The sequence below is a fragment of the Melopsittacus undulatus genome, chromosome 1 (assembly GCF_012275295.1).
Source record: "Melopsittacus undulatus isolate bMelUnd1 chromosome 1, bMelUnd1.mat.Z, whole genome shotgun sequence".
NCBI classification, from domain to species: domain Eukaryota; kingdom Metazoa; phylum Chordata; class Aves; order Psittaciformes; family Psittaculidae; genus Melopsittacus; species Melopsittacus undulatus.
In genome coordinates, this window is record NC_047527.1 from 149,624,955 (window position 1) to 149,643,258 (window position 18,304).

At 40.2% G+C, this 18,304-nt stretch overlaps 1 protein-coding gene across 2 annotated transcripts in view; it reads right to left on the reverse strand.

Annotated features, from left to right (window-relative positions):
* TNS3 (tensin 3) overlaps positions 1-18,304 on the reverse strand; it is a 192,842-nt gene that overhangs the window by 50,159 nt on the left and 124,379 nt on the right. For both annotated transcript variants that reach the window (XM_034062598.1, XM_034062597.1), the window contains one exon: positions 711-1,970. In XM_034062598.1, coding sequence (XP_033918489.1) covers positions 711-1,970 — 1,260 coding nt within the window. The remainder of the gene's footprint in view (positions 1-710; positions 1,971-18,304) is intronic.

The window sequence follows — 18,304 nt, forward strand, 5'->3', positions numbered from 1 at the left end:
GAGGTAGGAAGAGAGAGAAGAGGAAGAGGGAAGGAGAGAAGGGTATATATGCCAGAGGCATTAGACCACAAAGAACTTTCAGACACAACAGTGAGACCAGAAGGAGCTTGTTTGCCACAAGTTTTAGCTACAGCATTAAAGAAAGGTTTCAGTGGACTGAAGCAGGGACAGACTACTCATCCATCTGCAGAGCCGCTAGTTCTAGAAACATTACTTAGGCAATACAGTCAGCATGTGCTGCACATTTAATTGCACTAGATGATTTCTGCAGTCATACCAGCTACACTAAATTTGAAGGTAAAATAGTTGGAGCTTTTTCTCCTACTTTAAGTGGAAATCATTAAAAAATAATAAAAAGCATATAATCACAAACCATTTCAGTACAGATGCCTTCTAAAAATGTCTCAAAATAAGAACTGTAAAATTTCTGCTCCGTTACTAAAGTTACAGCAGAAAAAATTCCCAACTGATGACCTGTAACAGGCAAGAATTTACTGAACAGTACTTTTTTCAAGTAAAAACTAAGTACCTGCAAAACTCACTTATCTTACTTATCTTACAGTTTGATTATTGGATGGTTATATGAAGAGGGTATCAGGAATCATCCCTTGCTAATCATCCTGAAAGTTGTAAGTCATGACCTGAGGTCCTGCTGTATCACATCAAGAACACCCAAGTGCTAGGAAATGCAGTATATTCAGAAAGCTTACCATGCTGGGAGGGATTCCTGTTTGTGACATCTAATTTATCATGGAAGCCAGGACTCCTGCCAAGCCCTTCCACGTCTACATCAAGGCTGGTGAAGCCATTTACTTGATTCTTGTCCCTGGTGACAGTGTTAATGCGGGTCGGGATAGGTTCAAATGTAGGGTCTAACTCCAAGATCAACCTGTTCAGTTGTTCGATGGACTGATCAATATCCAAAGTTGGAGAAGCTGGTAAGTCCCTTGCATTCTGTCCTAGATCCAGGCTATTTGTGTCCCTCTGAGGCACTGGCATTGACTTGAAGCTCTCAGGACTGGCATGTTCTGCAGCTTCAGCAGCACCTGGCATGCTTCCTAGTCCCCTCTGTACAGCAGCTCTGCTGCTGGAGTTACGTGTTGGGGTGTCTGGGGCTCGGGACTGGCTCTGGACAGTGCCTGCATTCTCCACCGTGTTATGAATGCCAACACTAATTTCATTCTCTGGGGCAAAACCGTATTGGTGAGCAGTGACCATCTGCTGCTGGCGTACCCAGGTCTGAGTAGAATAGTTACTTGGGCCATAGGCTTGAGGCTGGGGTGAAACAGAAGGATTCCGTTGTAACTGCTGAGTTGACTTTGGCTCAGTGCTTCCAAATGTCCTCTCATAGAGGGGATCCACACCAATTCCCAGGTCTGGAGCAAAAACATTGTGGTGCTCTTCCCCAGCGTTACTTCCAAAGCCATCTGAAAGAAGTGAGTTCTGACTGCTCTTGTGGCAACTGAAGTTCCCCAAGTGGTTGGAGTGCTGCCCTTCTGAGGAAGACAAAGTCCCAATGCTGTCTACGCTGTGAAGGTCATGATTAGGCATTTCATCATCGAGAATATCAGTCTCCCTGTCCTTCAGTTTGGTGTCTCCATTCATGTGAACTTGAGCTGGCACTATGTGGTGAGTCCCACTGTACTTGCTTCGAACATCAGTCATATCCTTGGTGGTGTTGACAGAATCCTCCAGACCAAAGCCACTAAGTAGCTGGTCCAGCTCTGCCTTCTCCTGTGGGCTCAGACCGCGTTTGACTCCAGGCACAAGGCGCTCTTCAGTCTTGTCTGTCCTGGTGGAAGCTGTTGAGTGTCCTGAATCACTGCTGACAGACAGTGTATGATCACTGTGATCAGGACTGCCAGTCACAGGAACACCCTGAGCAACACCACGGATGCTGCCGTCAGAAGAGCTCTTCTTTCTCACTTTGGCATACAGACTGCCATCAATGGGACCTTGGGTATGCAGCACTGTGGAGAGAAAAGTATACAAGGGCTTTTACTGGTGTCATACCACAAAACAGAAGTACCAGAACTAACGGTATTGCTTCTGCAAAACTAAATTAGCCTTACAAATACAGCATCAAGCAGTGGCATTATCTTCTTTCATTCTATATTTCAATTTATAACAGTATTCTTGATAGAAATAAAACATGCCGTTCATAGTTCAAGATCAAATACAGTTTTCTTTTTATGCTGTTTTGAATGTAAGTTTAAAGCTCCACAAACTCTTCACACTCATTTGAAGAATTACTCTATTACAGTGCTAAAATTTGAGAGGCAGTTTACCATGCATTCCATTCAAAGCAAGAATGGTTCAATACTTGCCTTGAATGTATTATCATGCAATTACCAGTTCAACCATTTCTACCTGATGGCCTAACTACACTACAAAGAATCATTTACACATTTTCTTGGTGGTGCAAGTTAAAAACCAGGCTTTGAATCAGAGCTTCTATCCTTGGAATATATGTTAAGGCCACTTCACAAAGGCATATATGAGGAAATGTTAGATGATGAAAAGTCTCCATGTGTGGAGGATCTGGCATGCATTTCACGGTTCAACAAGGGCCACAATCCCTTAAAAATCAGAATAGAACTCCTATCTCATCAATGATGGGAAGAAGTTAACTTTATTTTGATCTCTGAGGTACTCCCTCAACTGAAGTTTATGAATAACCATTCATAATAAATACAGGATAGAACTTTCTTTTCTGTTTAGAACATATTTAGAAAATACAACAACTTTGCAGGAAAATGCATCTAGTTTACTAAAGCTATGTGTTGAGAACAGACAATTTCCTGCTTTCAGATGCATGAGCACCACTTAGCACGCTTCACTGGCACCAGCTATGCACAGACCTAGGTAAGCCAAGTTTTACCTTATAGGTAACTCAAGTGGAGAGCCTCGCTGAAGTGACTATACTGCATGAGAACCCTGAACTGTTCCTGGCATCCATGAACCTTGCTGCTTCTTTCTATCTTGAGACATACAGCCTGTATGTTTTTAATCTATTTATTTTCTGTCCTGATGCAGCCACAAGCCAACCTTATGGTTATGATTTCTCTTTAGTCATCAACAAAAAAATGAACTGAAAACATACAACAGAAGTCAAGAGAATCACGTCAGAGATTAGCATCTCAGCCTTAGAATTGCATCCTCTACATATTCTATCACATATGTAGTATTTTAGTGTTTTAGATGTGCTTTACTGCTAACAGGAATCACATAAAATATACAGTCAACAATAACAAATATGAAATACATACAAAATGAGTAAAGTTATTGGAAAATAATCTCTTTTTGCTTCCTGGGGGGGAGGGAAATGAAATCAAACACACAAATTTAGACAGATTTTTAGATAAAATCAGGAAATAAAAAAACAAGATCCATTTGAGTTCAAAATACTACTGTGAGAATAATCTCTGCTGTGGTATTTCACTACTACCAACACTGGACATGGTTAAAACCACAGAACACTGAATATAGCAATTAACCTCTGGAACACTTCAAAAGCTCAAGAGTTTATTTGAACCCAGATTATTTTAGGCAAACCACTTTTTCTTGCCTCTGCCTATTAGGGCTTTTTAAAGCTTTCCTTGATGTGATGGCCCAAGAAGAAGAAATGAAGACAGTGTATAGGAGGCATATTCTTACAATCCTTTACTGAACTTGTTTGTCCAGCTCCCACACACATCACACAGGTCAGAACAACCTGAGGTACAGTTTGACTACTAGGGTCCTACCCAGGGCTGAAAATGAACACTATTCATTCTGGTTCTTATGAAAAGCTTTAGAGTAAATATTTCTACTGTTCACCAAGCCAAGAAAGTGAAGTGAGTGCTTCTACTTTCGAAGGATTTAATGCTCATTTACCAAAACATTCCTATTAAGCAGAAGTTTACTGAGTAACTTTTCCTACCCATAGTTTGAGAATTGTTAGAATCGAGGAACAGCACATTTTTGTCAAAGGTAACCACCAGCTTAGTCTCCATCTGTGAGCTCCACGATCAGAAGAGCCCTAAAGAGCCTAATGCATTTCAACATCAACTTTACCACACATTTTTGAAATACACTTAAAATGGCATTGTGATCATGAAGCTTCCAAACTAGGAATCTTTTCCAGGCAATACCATCTTAGAAAAAGCATTATTCACAAACTGAACCCATGATGGCAATGAATTCATCAGTTTACAATGGCAAGAAAAGTGGTCTGGTTGGAAAAAGCCATCATTATGGGACACACTGCCAAGTTTCCATCAGTTCAAATACCCACCTACTGGAAGTTGTGTGATAGGTTTAATAGATTTTAGTTAATAATTAAGGGACAACTTACTTTTTAAGGATTAGGTCCTGTTACTTGTCTGATGTTGATTTTAAAAACAGCACATGCAGAAGACCAAAATGCTCCTTTTCAGAACAAGCCATCAGGCTAGGCAGAAAAGAAAGCAATTCCTCTTGCCATGGAATTTCTCTGTGGGCAAACTGTTCCAAGTTCACTGAGGTTTATGATGTGTAAATCCCATGGTGAAAAGAGCTGCTGTGCATGAGGCTGAATGTCTGTGCACAGATATTTAAAAGCAGTATTTATGAAAAAATACCATATCTAAGGAAAACACAGCCAGTTGACAAGTTCTCAGCCTTTCATGCTGTGATTTCTCATAAGCTCTCACTACTGCTAGGGCAATGACCCATACTTGGTGTTTTATGTGGAATTACTTCATACAGTTACCATAAGACATTGCAAGAATAAATTAAAAACCAACCAACTCCCCCCCCAAAAAAAAAACCACACTAAGAGTAACTCTTAAGTGATCTTTTTCTTTTCTGTGTGCTTAGCTTTGAGTTTAAAAACTAGAAAAGAACACAATACCAAACTGCTTTGTTTTGTATAGTTTAGTATCCTGAAACAAAACAGACTTGAAGTTACAGGTCTGAACTGGAATGCAGTTCAGTAAATACAGGACTAGTATACTTGCACCGTTAAGAAGTCTTTCTGTTTGACTTTGCTGTTACCCAGAACTAGGCACAGTGCAGTAAATCCTTCAAACCTGCAGGTCTGCTGCAAATACTTTCCACCAGATGAAACATTCCAGCATGCAGGTTTGGTTAACCATACAGAAATTTTAAGTACAAGGTCTCTTCTCCCAAAGAACAAATGACAGGAAAAAACAGCCTCAAGCTTCACCAGGGCAGGTTTAGATGGAGCTGAGGAACAATTCCTTGCCCAGAGGGTGCTCAGGCATTGGAACAGGCTGCCCAGGGCAGGGCTGCAGGCACCGTCCCTGCAAGTGTTCACACAGCGTGGAGATGAGGCCTCAGTGCCATGGGTTAGTGGTGGCCTTGGCAGTGCTGGGAATGGTTGGACTGGATGAGCTTAAAGGGCTTTTCCAGCCCAGTTGATTCTATTATTCTAAGACCTCTCCAATTCTCAAGATACAGCCACAGAAACAATGTAAAACACTGCTGCCTCTCCCTGTCAGCCCTCCCTGTACCATCACACAATGCCATCCAAGCACAGCAACAGTGGTACAGAAAAGTAGATGGACAACAGAAAATGAAACAGAAACAACAAAACTACAGTCACATAAGTGGATTATAAACCTCAGTAACTGTTCATCTCTTCTATGTTTCCATTTTAAACATTTGTACAGTATCTCCACACACAAATTGGGAAATACACAAAAAAATAATTCCTCAGTGTATTTTAATGGTGTTAGGAAGCTTCAGCAGTAGTAATCTTTTTGTTACAGCCTGGTCCCTGTTCAAATTAAAATCTCTGAAATTTGAGATGCTCCTAAGATAACCAGAGGAGGTCACCAGGATAATCAGGGAGTGGAGGACCTCCCATACAAAGACAGGCTGAGAACACTGGGGCTGTTCAGCCTGGAGAAAAGAAACTGTGTGGAGGCCTCGGAGCAGCTTCCAGTGTCTGAAGGGGGCTGCAAGGATGCTGGAGAGGGACTCTTCATTAGGGACTGTAGAGATAGGACAAGGGGTGATGGGTTCAAACTGGAACAGGGGAAGTTCAGGTTAGATCTAAGGCAGAAGTTCTTCCCTATGAGGGTGCTGAGGCGCTGGCACAGGGTGCCCAGAGAAGTGGTGAATGCTCCATCCCTGGCAGTGTTCAAGGCCAGCCTGGACAGAGCCCTGGGTGACATGGTCGAGTGCGAGGTGTCCCTTCCCATGGCAGGGATTTGGAACTGGATGGTCTTGAGGGCCTTTCCAATCCAGACCAGTCTCTGATTCTATGACTAGAACCACTCTGTACAGCAACCAGTGACTGTGAGTTGTCTGGGGTTCCCCATTACTACATATGCTTAATGAATCACACAGCCCTGTCAGCACTGAACACCACAGCAGAAGGGTCATATCTGCATACTAGCATCCCTGTGAAATATTCTGACACCATAAAACTGGCATCTAGGTTTTGTGGCATTCGGTGTCTCACACTGTTACCTCAATTGCTACTATCTAAAATGCCAGTAGATTAAAAAGCCTGGACAGCTGTGGACTTGAGTACTATTTTATTCAGCATCAGCCTGTATTCATAATCAAGACAACAAGCCTAGGGAAACCACTCAGTAAGAACTTCACAATGAAAGAAACTAACACCTTGAAATATTTTATACACCCTGCATTATTATCTGATAAATTCATACTATCTAAACTGGAAGGAAATGCATATACAGGAGAGGACAACCAAGAACTCAACTGGACTAAATAAGCAAACAATTTACTAGGATTCCCAGTACTGTACAACCCATTTAAAGTGAGCTCCCAGCTATATAAATAAGTAATTTTAGCTGCATGATCACAGAACCACAGAATGGTTCAGGTTGGAAGGGACCTTAAAGCTCATCCAGTTCCAACCCCCTGCCATGGGCAGAGATACCTTCCACAAGACCAGGTTGCTCAAATGGGAATGTAATAAGCAAAGCATGGGATACAGATACAGATGTCCTACTCAAGTATCCGTATCTGAAAGCCTGGTCCACTTCACAAATCCCTAAGGCAATTTCTCAAAGCAGTGGCTCACCAGTCAGAGGTTCACCAGCCACAAGCAGTATAGTGAGCCTAAGACTCTATTTCTGATATTTATACTAGAGCTTGAGGAGCTGTATCTCTGTACAAGTGAAGCAAGAAACAGAAATGTTTGGGACCTGATGACTTTTAGTTGTGAATTTAAAGATGATGACAACATTGTCAGACTTCACAAGGAAACATCTGCAGTTGAGGGATAAAACTATTTGCAACTAGACCATTTGGCTTTAGTGGGCAGCTGCATTTTTAGGAACCTTAAGTAGTCACCAAAATGTTACCAATTTCCAATATTAGCACATGAGAACGAATGAAACTCACAGCTCAACAAAAACTCAGCTGCTTCCAAGGAGTCTGGATAGTTAAACCTGCAGCTCGTGATCACAAAAAAACAATGGGTATTGCACACAACAAATATAAATGGTTTTCCAATCTGCAGTGTTGTAAGAACGCATTCTTAGATTCATTTTGCCTTTTTTAAAATGGAATTATGACAAGCACTTACATGTAACTACCCAGTCATGACTACAAAATCTGCTTTGTGATGCTGAACAGCATTAGAGCAATTTAGTTTTACTAACACAGATTTGCCACTGCAAGTCAGTGGAAAGAGCACATCTTAGTTGAGGTTAAAAATCAACTCTACTTAGATTTCTTTCTCCTCCTAACTCAGTTTAAAAGGAATATGAAAAATTAACATAAGGCAAAAATAATGTTTTCATATTAAAATATAGCATTTCTGTCAGGGGAGAATTAAATGTACACACTCTGTTGACAGAGTAAACATTTAGAAAGCACATGCATACACCAGTGGTTTTACCAAATGTTATACTGGGCAGCCTGAGATATGTTTCTAAACCAGAGTAACCCACAGAATACTTGGATATGACTAAACTGAAACAACTATAACAAATCTGCCTCCAAAGGTTCAATCTCATAGCAGAAAACATGCAAATAGTCAAAATAAATACTAGACTTAGATTTTTGTTTATGCATTTTATATAAAATGCATATATATACACACTATTTTATGTAAGTTTTATCTATAAACTATATATATATATATATATAGTTTCTAAAGCTATGTATGTTGCTTATTTGTTCATAAATCCAGGACAAGTGAACTCCTCAAATACTATAAGCCTTTAAATTACAAGGTTTTGAAGTTGTGCTCATGAAACCTTCATTTCATATTCTACCCTTTTTCTAAATCACGATTTTGAAATACCTCTGCACTAAGATTTTTGGACTTCTTTTTACTCTGGTATTAATCCATGTGTTCCCCCAAAAAGTGACAACCAACTGAACTGCATAAATGAAGCTATGCATATGGACAGGGACCATTTCTTATCAAAGAAAATGAGAAAATCCAGCAGTAAAGCAAGATTTGATTCTATCCACCTTGCTAAGCAATGGAACTGCAGAGGCCTCATGCATTCGATACCTCAGCTCAATGCACAACTGTCTCCCCGCTCTCAGTTTTTCCGAGGAAGCAACACTCTGTAAAATGTGGGAGTAACACAGCTGTCAAAAACCAAGTTCACAACGGAGGAGACCTAAGTACTGCTGGAATTTAGCTAACCAAACTGAAGGGGCCCACTTTCTTTCAGCCTGACCTCTCTTCCAAGGAGCTGTTCCAAATCCCTGAACTGCTCAGGCTGAAGCCTGACAAAATTCCCACACTGACTTTGAATTACACACACACCAAGTATCAGTGTCTCTCGTATGAATGCAAGCCTCAGAGCAGAGGGTATGTGTGTATTTTCACTCCCATACCTAATACACAAAGAGCAACTTATATAAAAATTAGGAGCTGAAATACCAGCACATACCACATTCAGCGGCTTCTTTCCAAGCCTGTGTTTCCTGGCACTTCCCTCCTTGAAATCCAAATATCCAAAGGCAGGCTTGTGAGTTAAAAAGAGGTTTCAGTCTTTCAGCCTTTTGACTTGTCCATTCACCACTTGTGAAAACACATACAAATACAAGCCAGCTAGGTAAACACATATACCACAAATCCAGCAAGAGCCATTCTGACCCCGACAAAAAGAAGGCTGCAAACACACAAACCTGTGCATGCTGTACCCTCGTTCATGTTGCAGCAGGAAACATTACAGGAGAGCTGGATTATTTTTTTCAACCTCAGAAATAAATAAATCTACCTTCAGGCAAACCTGGACAAGTCCAGAGCTGCATTCCTTCAAAGTTGAATCTTTTTAAGTGTGCTTGTCTTTTCCTTTCTCCCTCCCTAACAAACACAGGCCCTCATTCCTTGCAAACTCTTCCCATATAACTCCTATAAAATCCATACAGAAATACACGTGGTTTGTATTTCCAGCTCTTGAACCACAACAAAGCTTACCTCTTTACTAGGCACGACCAGGAACTTTCTGCAATAGTCAATCACTGGCTCATTAACATTCTCTAAGCGAAACCCTGCACACAGGAAAGCCAGAGTTAGGGCAAACACCCCAGTTTAAAAAGGCAAGAAATGTCTCTACTCCTGTTGCTTAAGCTGCAGCTGCTGTTCCTGCTCCTGGAGGTAAATGCTCTTGCTAAAGAAGCATGAGACTTGTAGCAGCCAGAAAAAGCAAGTGAAAATGTAAACACGAGGGTGGAGCCTGAGGGGACAATCAGGTTCAATGAAATTTGAACTCCTGGAGCCAAGGAGGTATGGAAACGTGTTGGCTGAAAAGGTAATTCAGTCTACAAGTTATTTCCTTACAGTGGTTCTTTTCTCTCTGTTTCAATATCCAAATGAAGCCGAGTTTCAGCTCACAGATCATTTAGCCACAAGCTTATGTTTGCTTGCTTTTGATGGTTTTTTTCCCTAAACCAAACAGCAGCTCTGCATAAATTAACTCACCCCATGGATAGTTTACCAGCAACAGATTACTGAGACACATCACCATAGTAGTGCTTCACACTATTACTGCAAGAATGCTTTGGGAATTCAAGTGAGCCCTGTATAACTACTGCTTAAACCTATCCATGGATGTGTTTAGAAAGATGTTCTCAGACTGCATCACTCAACTGTTTTCGCTGGTGCTTCCTCTGTTATCAGTTTGCTTTCTGGTACACATCAGCCTTTGCAGTGCTGGGTACTTCTGGTTGTGTGAGTGTTCCCACATCTGAGGATACTGGATTACTGGGTGTGCCAGCCTGGTCCAGTTCACATATTGAACATTTATATCCTCAAGGCCAGGCTATACCACTCCAAAGTTTTTATGCTTACTGTTGTGAGTACAAATGATACCTGGTCTGGCACAGAGGGGCAGAGAAGAGTCATGCAAATGAACTGGTCACAATTAACTTATTAGAGCTTTCAGGAAAAAGCTATGATCAGCACTGTAAATATTTATCACCTCAGCCCCTTGCATTGCCCAGTTGTGCTTTCTACCATTTGGAGACCTAAAACTGCATTCAGTCCAACTCTCAAATTGGGTTATAAAAAGTAGAGCATGATTTAGTAAATTGGTGCAAGGCTGCAGGATCAGTTCCTGGTTCACAAACATTCATCTGGCAATCCTATAATACATTTTTAGAGAGTTTTTAGGATAATGAAATGGACTGGAAAGGAAGGAAAAAGATACAATGTCATCTTCTACCACTGTTTTTCCTTCCCCTGACTATCCAAGACATCCAAGCAAATACTGATGTTCATATACACAGTCCATTTTAAAGAACTGGTTTTCCAATAGGAAATAGCAGTAGCTAAGTACTAAGGAAGCTGTTTGCTTTGCTGTGCCTCACAAGAACCTGACTCCAATAGAAAAATTAAGGAGGCTAAAGAAAACAAAGCATGTATCACAAAAAAAGTGACCAAACACTGAAAGGAAACAAACTGAAGAGGCTGCTGTTAGCAAAAACAACCAGGATCCTCAGACTCACATGAGGTTGAATCTTTTGAGAAGCAGAGGAGGGCATCCAAGACCCTACAGAATCTTCATGCTATGCAATTGCTAATATATATTTCCCAGCCATCCCAAAGCATCACGTTTGTATTTTAATGCTTTTGCAAGTACTGTGGAGTAAGAAAAAACTGCTCCACAAAGCACAGCTTCTAGAGCAGAGGCTGGCTGCTGTCCAGCCAGCATGGAGCACAGGCAGAGACAGCCAGTAGAGACTCACCTTTAAATTACTACTGTAAATACACTGTCCCACTTTTGCCCACCTGGGATCAAAAGAAAATAGTACTTGTGCCATGATCCAAAGTACAAAGAACAGACCATTTATTACTGCAATCTTGTATACAGAAACTAATATCTATTGTGTCATCTTGATTCTCCTGCAAACTTTTTCAGTCATCCATGCATAGACTTAACTTGAAGCAGCTTGTGCTTGGATAACTAGCCAAGGAATAACAAAACATCATGGTACAGCAAGATTGCTACGAGTACGAAACACTAAGTAAGTGAAGTTTAAGGGTATTACAGAGTCACTGAACTATGTGAAGCGATTTCCTTGCATTCATTCCAAAAACAAAGCCCATCTTCAGGAATACTCCATGAATTTACATGTACTCCAAATGTCACGGTTCAGAATTCATGATTATTCTTCCTTACAGCTGGAACAGCACACTTGCCTTGAGTCATGCCTTTTTTCTTACTATATGGTTAGGCTTCCAGCAAAAATCAGTTATGGTCATTACGTGTGAAGCAGCAGAAAACCACTAATGACTCTACAGGGCTGCTGAAAGCTGTACAGGACCACAGTAAAAACTGCAGGGCTTAAAAGGGCTGTCTAAAAGGTCAACATAATGAACTTCCTCTTTCTGTTGAGTATGCAACATGTAATTTAACAGTATTATCATTATTAATAAAATTGCTCCACCACTCAATAGTGCATTCAATAAACTCATGTTTGGGTATTTCTAAGCAGGTCCACAGCTAAGGCAGTTATATTTATCAGAGCTCTTTGATTGCCTAACTTACTAATTAAACTTATAGGGACTCAAGAGACTTCTGGCTTATTTTCAGGTATTAGAGAAACAGTAGAAGTAATATATAGTAACTTTTTATGATAATAATTATAGTATCTGCCTTTTTTGAAAAGGGTATTTGAAAATTATCTACGTTTGCTCAATACAAGCATATACTAATATAATAAAATACCTAGTTTTGGTGGTAAATTTCTCATGTGTCTCAATGACTTAGAAACAAAAAGTTCTTCCTACAAAGAATATTTTATGCACATTTACCAAAAGGAGCACAAGGAAGAGCTTGACACCAGGAACGTAAGATGAGCCTTGGAAGTTTAGGAAGTCTCTTAAAATGGGTAATAGATTAGGAGATATTCTTCAATGTCCAGAATAAGACTGAGAAATAATATACAGCACGAGGAACCTGAAGATATAGTCTAGCCTGTACTACTTGTGAGACAACAGCTCAGTGCACAGGGCCACCTCAGAAACTACACAGATGAAGGCATATGCCACAGTGCTTCCACCTGTGTTTAAGTAAGAAGAAAGACCTGCCCTTTCAGCAGGCAACATCTTTATAGGCTTCAGGAATAGAAAGGTCAAGATAAAAGAGCTTGAGTAACACAACTTTTGCTTTCACAGTTGAAGAGATGTCCACAGTAAGAAGTAGACCTGGGTTCTGACAAAAAAGCTTCCCTCTGCTTACTGGAAGTTGCCTCCTGCTCTGTCTGGAAGGAATTTGAACTAGCTGCTATCCCTCAGCATCCAGATACTGTCCATGCTTGAAAGCAGAATCTAGAGTGGGTATCAATATGCAGGCAGACCTGAAGTTGGCCCCATCTCTCAATTTGCCCTTATTCCGTAGCAGTCTGACACAAAGCTCTCCAATGTTCACAGAAATACTTATAACAGAAGGGATCAAAGATAAACATTTAACACTCAACAAGTGCAACTGTAGGAGCAGGGGTAGAGATTCCCAGGACAGCTTTCTGGGACTGATCCATGAATAACAAGTGTACTATCTTCAGCAAAGCTTCACGTGCAGCTACCAAGAACCACTGAAAGGTGATTGCACTAAGGGCTGCTACTGTTACTGGTACAGCTAAAATTCTACTGTTGGTCACTTAGAATTTAATATCTCATGGTTTGGAGGAACTTATTCAACCACATTGTGCTGTCAGCAATGCCTGTGGTTTATAGTGCTAAAAGGACACTTGCAGAGTAGTATGCTTCATTCTGTACAGATTATCAAACGTAACAGTTAGCTCTTAAAAATGAGACACTGACATGCAGAGTTGTGGAACTCAGGAGAGCCAGTCTTTCATTCTGGTCTTTTCTGAAGTCAAGAAAAACCCACCAGCACATATTCGAACTGGCTGCACAAACAGTAACAAGACTTTGGAAACGCATGCAAGAGGGGAAAAACATGTATTTTTGATGGCTCACTAAAGAGAACCACTATGTGTTGAAGATGCTTGCTGCAGCAATCATTCAAAGCAGAGCCCTCAGTTTTTCAGTACCCGCTGTATGTATTGCATTCAGTGGCAGAAACCAACACGTTTCATTAACCAGTGTGCCAGACTCTCAACTAAATGGACAGTTCCAGGATAAGCCCAACAGCAATGTATGCTCAATTTGCTGGAAGAGCCCTCCTTTTAAAACCAGTACACATTACAGAGCCAGGCCTTCCTGACCAAAGCACCTCCATAACAAACCAAAACATTTTGAACCAGCTGTAAGCAGAAACTCTTGTTTCTGTGGTATATTTATGTGGAAGGAAACACTGGTTTGGACATTAGTTTTTAAATTAAAAGTATTAACAACCATAGACTGTAGTTGACATGACTAAGAAACAGGCACACGCTAAAAGGTAAATTCAAGCCTGCTCAGGAACCCAAATATGCTGGGCAAAGAAAGACTTGCTGGATAAAGCAGTGTTAAATGGCCCCAAGATAACAGCCTTTTGGCAATACACAGAGAATTGAGAAGAAGAAGAGTGAATGCTGTTACCTTTCTCCAGACTTCTACAGTCTGAACCCTCCTGTGCTGGAGAGAGAGGTATTTCACACAGTCTTATCAAAACAGAACTGCAAAAGGTATCTGACTGTATCACGAACTACCACAAAATGTCTATTAAAACACTCACAATTTGCTGAGCCTCTTTGGTTCTAAAAGTGTAATAACAGCCTTTGACAAAGAGCTATTGAATAATATCCTTGAGATAACAATGCAAGACAGGCATTAACAATGATAGGCTCTGCAGTAGCTTTGAAAGTAACTGACATACGCAACCTGTGCTTCAAATCAACTTGTGCACTGTTAAAGGCACTGATACTGGGGAGGTGTGTGGGCAACTGTGCCCAGAATGGGAAGTACAGGCAGTCACAGGCAGGAGGCCAATGGAAAAAAACAGGGGCCTAGGGTAAATGCCGAGGGAACCCTGTTTCTAATCTGCTCTTGTTTTCAGACATAAGACTTTAAATATTTATCTTGGGTATTACCAGTCCTCTCTGGCACGCAGCATTTTGCACTGGGGGGACGGACTGTTCTGGTTTTATTTGAGAAAAGTTTAAACTCGGCAGAACTGATGAATGGTACCTAGCAAAGTCAATGTCCCAGTGCACTAAGTAAAATGCACATGATTCCTCACACATCAATATGCTTATATGTGGGGGTAAAAGACTGGTTTGCAATAGAACTTGTCAGGCCAAGTTCTGGAGCTCAGCTTAGCACTTAAGTAAACACTCAAGACTTTCAAAAAGGTGTTCAGTGTATCTGAAGAGATACTCTTTAAAAACGAGCCAAAAAAGGTCACTTTAAATTGGTAAGTCCTTTGAAAGTATGGCCCCTGACTGCACTTAACTGTCAGCTCCCCATCCAACAAACACTTTTAGGGGGGTTAACAAAAAACCCCAAACACACCAATGTAAAAAAATTATAACAACCATCCCACCACACAACACACTAAAACCCCCAAAACATGAAAAATAAGAGATTTCAAACCAGAACAATCTTAGGTAATCAGGCACAATCTTGAAAACACTTCATAAACATGCATTTAGTCTAACATATTGAGCTGAAGCCCAATATTTAAGACACAATACTGTTACAATCAATGCTCTACTAAAGGAGAATTACTTATTGCTGCACAAGTAGAAATGAAACCTTGTAATCCCATGTTTGCATTCAGTATTTCTGACATACAAAATAAACTCTTTAATATTAATTTATCTCCAATTCATTGTCAGCCTCAGGATTAAAACAACTAAACGGGTTTAAATTATGTGCATATATGTATATAAAAGAACTTACAACACTTCAAGAAATAGAAGGCACAGATTTCTTCAGAGAAAATCAATTAAAGAGATTTCAGACACTATTTCAAGGTGGCAACATTTTATAGGGTGTTTTTTCTCTATTTTCTAGAGATGATTCTATTTTCACTGTCAAACAGCAAGAAGGGAAATCGCTGCAGGACACCTTTTCCATCCCTACCTTCTAACAAATCTCTCTTTGTCTTAAAAGAGAGACATCCAACTGGTGACTAAAAGCTGGAATTATCATTTACTCACTACCAATTTATCCTTCAGCTTCACTCACCAGAAATGGCATCAAACCTGCTGTTTTCTTTGGTAGGCATCTGCATTCCTGTTAAGGTACCACGGCCAAGCAGTTTTGCCTCAGACCTTGAGTTTTGCAATACTGAAGGGGCCCTCTGGGAAAACAAGTGTTTAACTACATGAGAGGGCACCTCCCTACTGAATAGCTATTTACTTTGGATTGAAGAGGAGAAAAAAATTCAATAAAAGTCAAACATCCCATCTAACCACATGACATGGGTGCATACCAGAATGCTGGTTATTGCCTACCTGGAGACGCTCACATCCTTTTCATTTGTGAAAAGAAAAAGAGCAGGAGCAAACCAGTTCATAAATATTTGGCAATTTTGGACTGCTTGGTGGTGATTACAGTTACAAAAGGCTAGAAAATCTGTAAAGCAACACTCTGGAGATATAGGAATTTGGATTCCCTCAGCCCTACCCTATTTGGCTTGAATGGAAACCATCTTTTTGTTTCCAAAGTGGTTTCTTTTCTAATTGTCACTATTAAGCAAGTAAACCACTTTGCTAGGAAACAAACAGCAAGGTTCTGTGGACAAAGATACTTAACTTCCTGCCTTGTAAAGACTTGCTGAAAGTCCTTCTCTTGTCATTTTAAACAGTTTCTAACATGTGTGCATGTTCTTTTCTCTCCACGTGTTGTAGAGCTGGCAGACAAGAGCGCAGAGGGATTTAGTGGTTGTTAAAGTAAGTGAAATGTCTTAAAATGGAACACAGAACAAGAACCAGGTGCATTTCTGTTGCCAATCCACTGAATTCAGTCAAACTAAAACAAATACCTTCATGGTAGGTTCATTCTCTCTCTAGAATAATCTCAGCATCCTATCAGGATATGTAGAATAAACCTGAGATAAAGCAGCCATAGAAGTGCAAAAGGAGCAGCAGCATTCATCTTTTCTTCCAATTAATTCACCTTTTCTATCAAAACAAGTTTCTGCTCTGCAGCCATACATTTAATGTTTATTTTAATACCTCTGATTTCATTTGCACAACACCTCAGAGCTCAGAATTGCACCAGGGATCCCTTGGTGGGTTCCACACAAACTGATGGTTCCTATGCAAAAGAAGGCTTGCATTTCAGTAGGAGGGAAATGTTCAACAGTATCTCTCACTCAATATGCCAGGTAATAATCCTGAAAATTACCAATGAGAACTAAAAACCCTCCACAAAAGACAAGTCAAACCTTTCCCATTTACCTCCCTTTGGGAGGTGGGAAAGTTTTTTTCCCAAACCTATGTGTCATTTGGTATGAGGTAAAGTATTTCAGGGAGTGGGAAGGGATTACTTGTTTCTTTCAGCTTTCTGTTCCCATAGAAAATACTTCATCATCATTTATCACTACTCCCCCTCTCCTGCCCCAAATGCCAGAATTACAAGCTGCAATTACTTTTACTAGGTTTTGATCAAAACAGGTACTAAGCCAAACATTAGTTGAGTCTATCACTGCACTTCAAACTACTCCTAAAATATGACCATGAACAGTCCCAATACCCAAATCAGTAGAAATATAAAGGAGATGCATATGCCCTTAGCAATCAAAAGGGAAACACTGCAGTACAGCTGACAGCATGTGAGCTCCAGTATCAGTTACAAAGCAAATATTGAGAGGATTTGATAAATTTAAATGTATTGACATAACAGAAGATACTACTCATTTGTGCCCACAGGTGGTGTATCTTTGTGGTCAACTTGCTATTTTGCAGGAAATGAGCAAACTTTTGTAAATCCACACACATCTATTGGCTAGTAATTGATGCCTCGATGACAAAGAGCACTCAGTAAGATCAAAAGTAATTTTTCTTCCCTCTTGCCCACAAAACACACACAAGACTTGATGAATGCTATGACTTTAAAACCACAAGAAAACCAATGACAACTACCTCAGACTTCTACCTGGTAGTAGGAAGCCCTCCTGAGTCTTGTGGTTCCAAACCTACGTTTAATGCATACTTTTAAATCAGCACAACAGAAGTCTCTGTGCTAATGTACTGTTTAAGGAGAAGGAAATCTGATACAAACTCAGAAACGTAAAACCTTCAGTCTATTACAGAGGACCATTTGTGCAATATCCAGGAGACACCTCCTAAGGGATCTGAAGAGAAATCATATTTCTGAGAACTTCTTCCAATCATTTATTACTTTCTAATTACCAAGATTCCTATGCTGCTAGGAATGAGGTATAAAGCACCAGATCCAGAGAGCAAACTGTCCCAAAACCTGCATATGTTCAACACAACCTTATTATCATCAAAGAGTTCAAGATCATTTAAAAGGCAATTGCTTCTGTCTGCAATACTGTAATCACGCCAACAAACCAAGATAATTTGGGTATATTTTTCTTTTATCATGTCCTTTCATCTTTTGTTCTTTTGGTAACAAGGCCAAATAGGTGTTGGATTTCAAAAGAGAAATTGCTTTCTTGTTCTCTTCTAATTTTCCATCTGAAATCAGCATCTCCTCTTAGTGGTCTCTCACCTGTGGCAAAAACTAGGGTTCAATACATCTTTTTAATGCAAAAGCACAATATTGAACCACTGTACAAAGCATGAGAAGTCTGTCCTGATGTTTATAAATCCTACATAAAAGAAGACCTAAGCAAACTATGCTTACCTCAAGCAGTAGAATAATCTTTATGCTGAGTACAGATCTCATCCTTTAAATCTAGCTGTCCTCTGGGTATGTTTCCTTAGCCCCTTCTGATATTTTGTCGGGACTACGCAG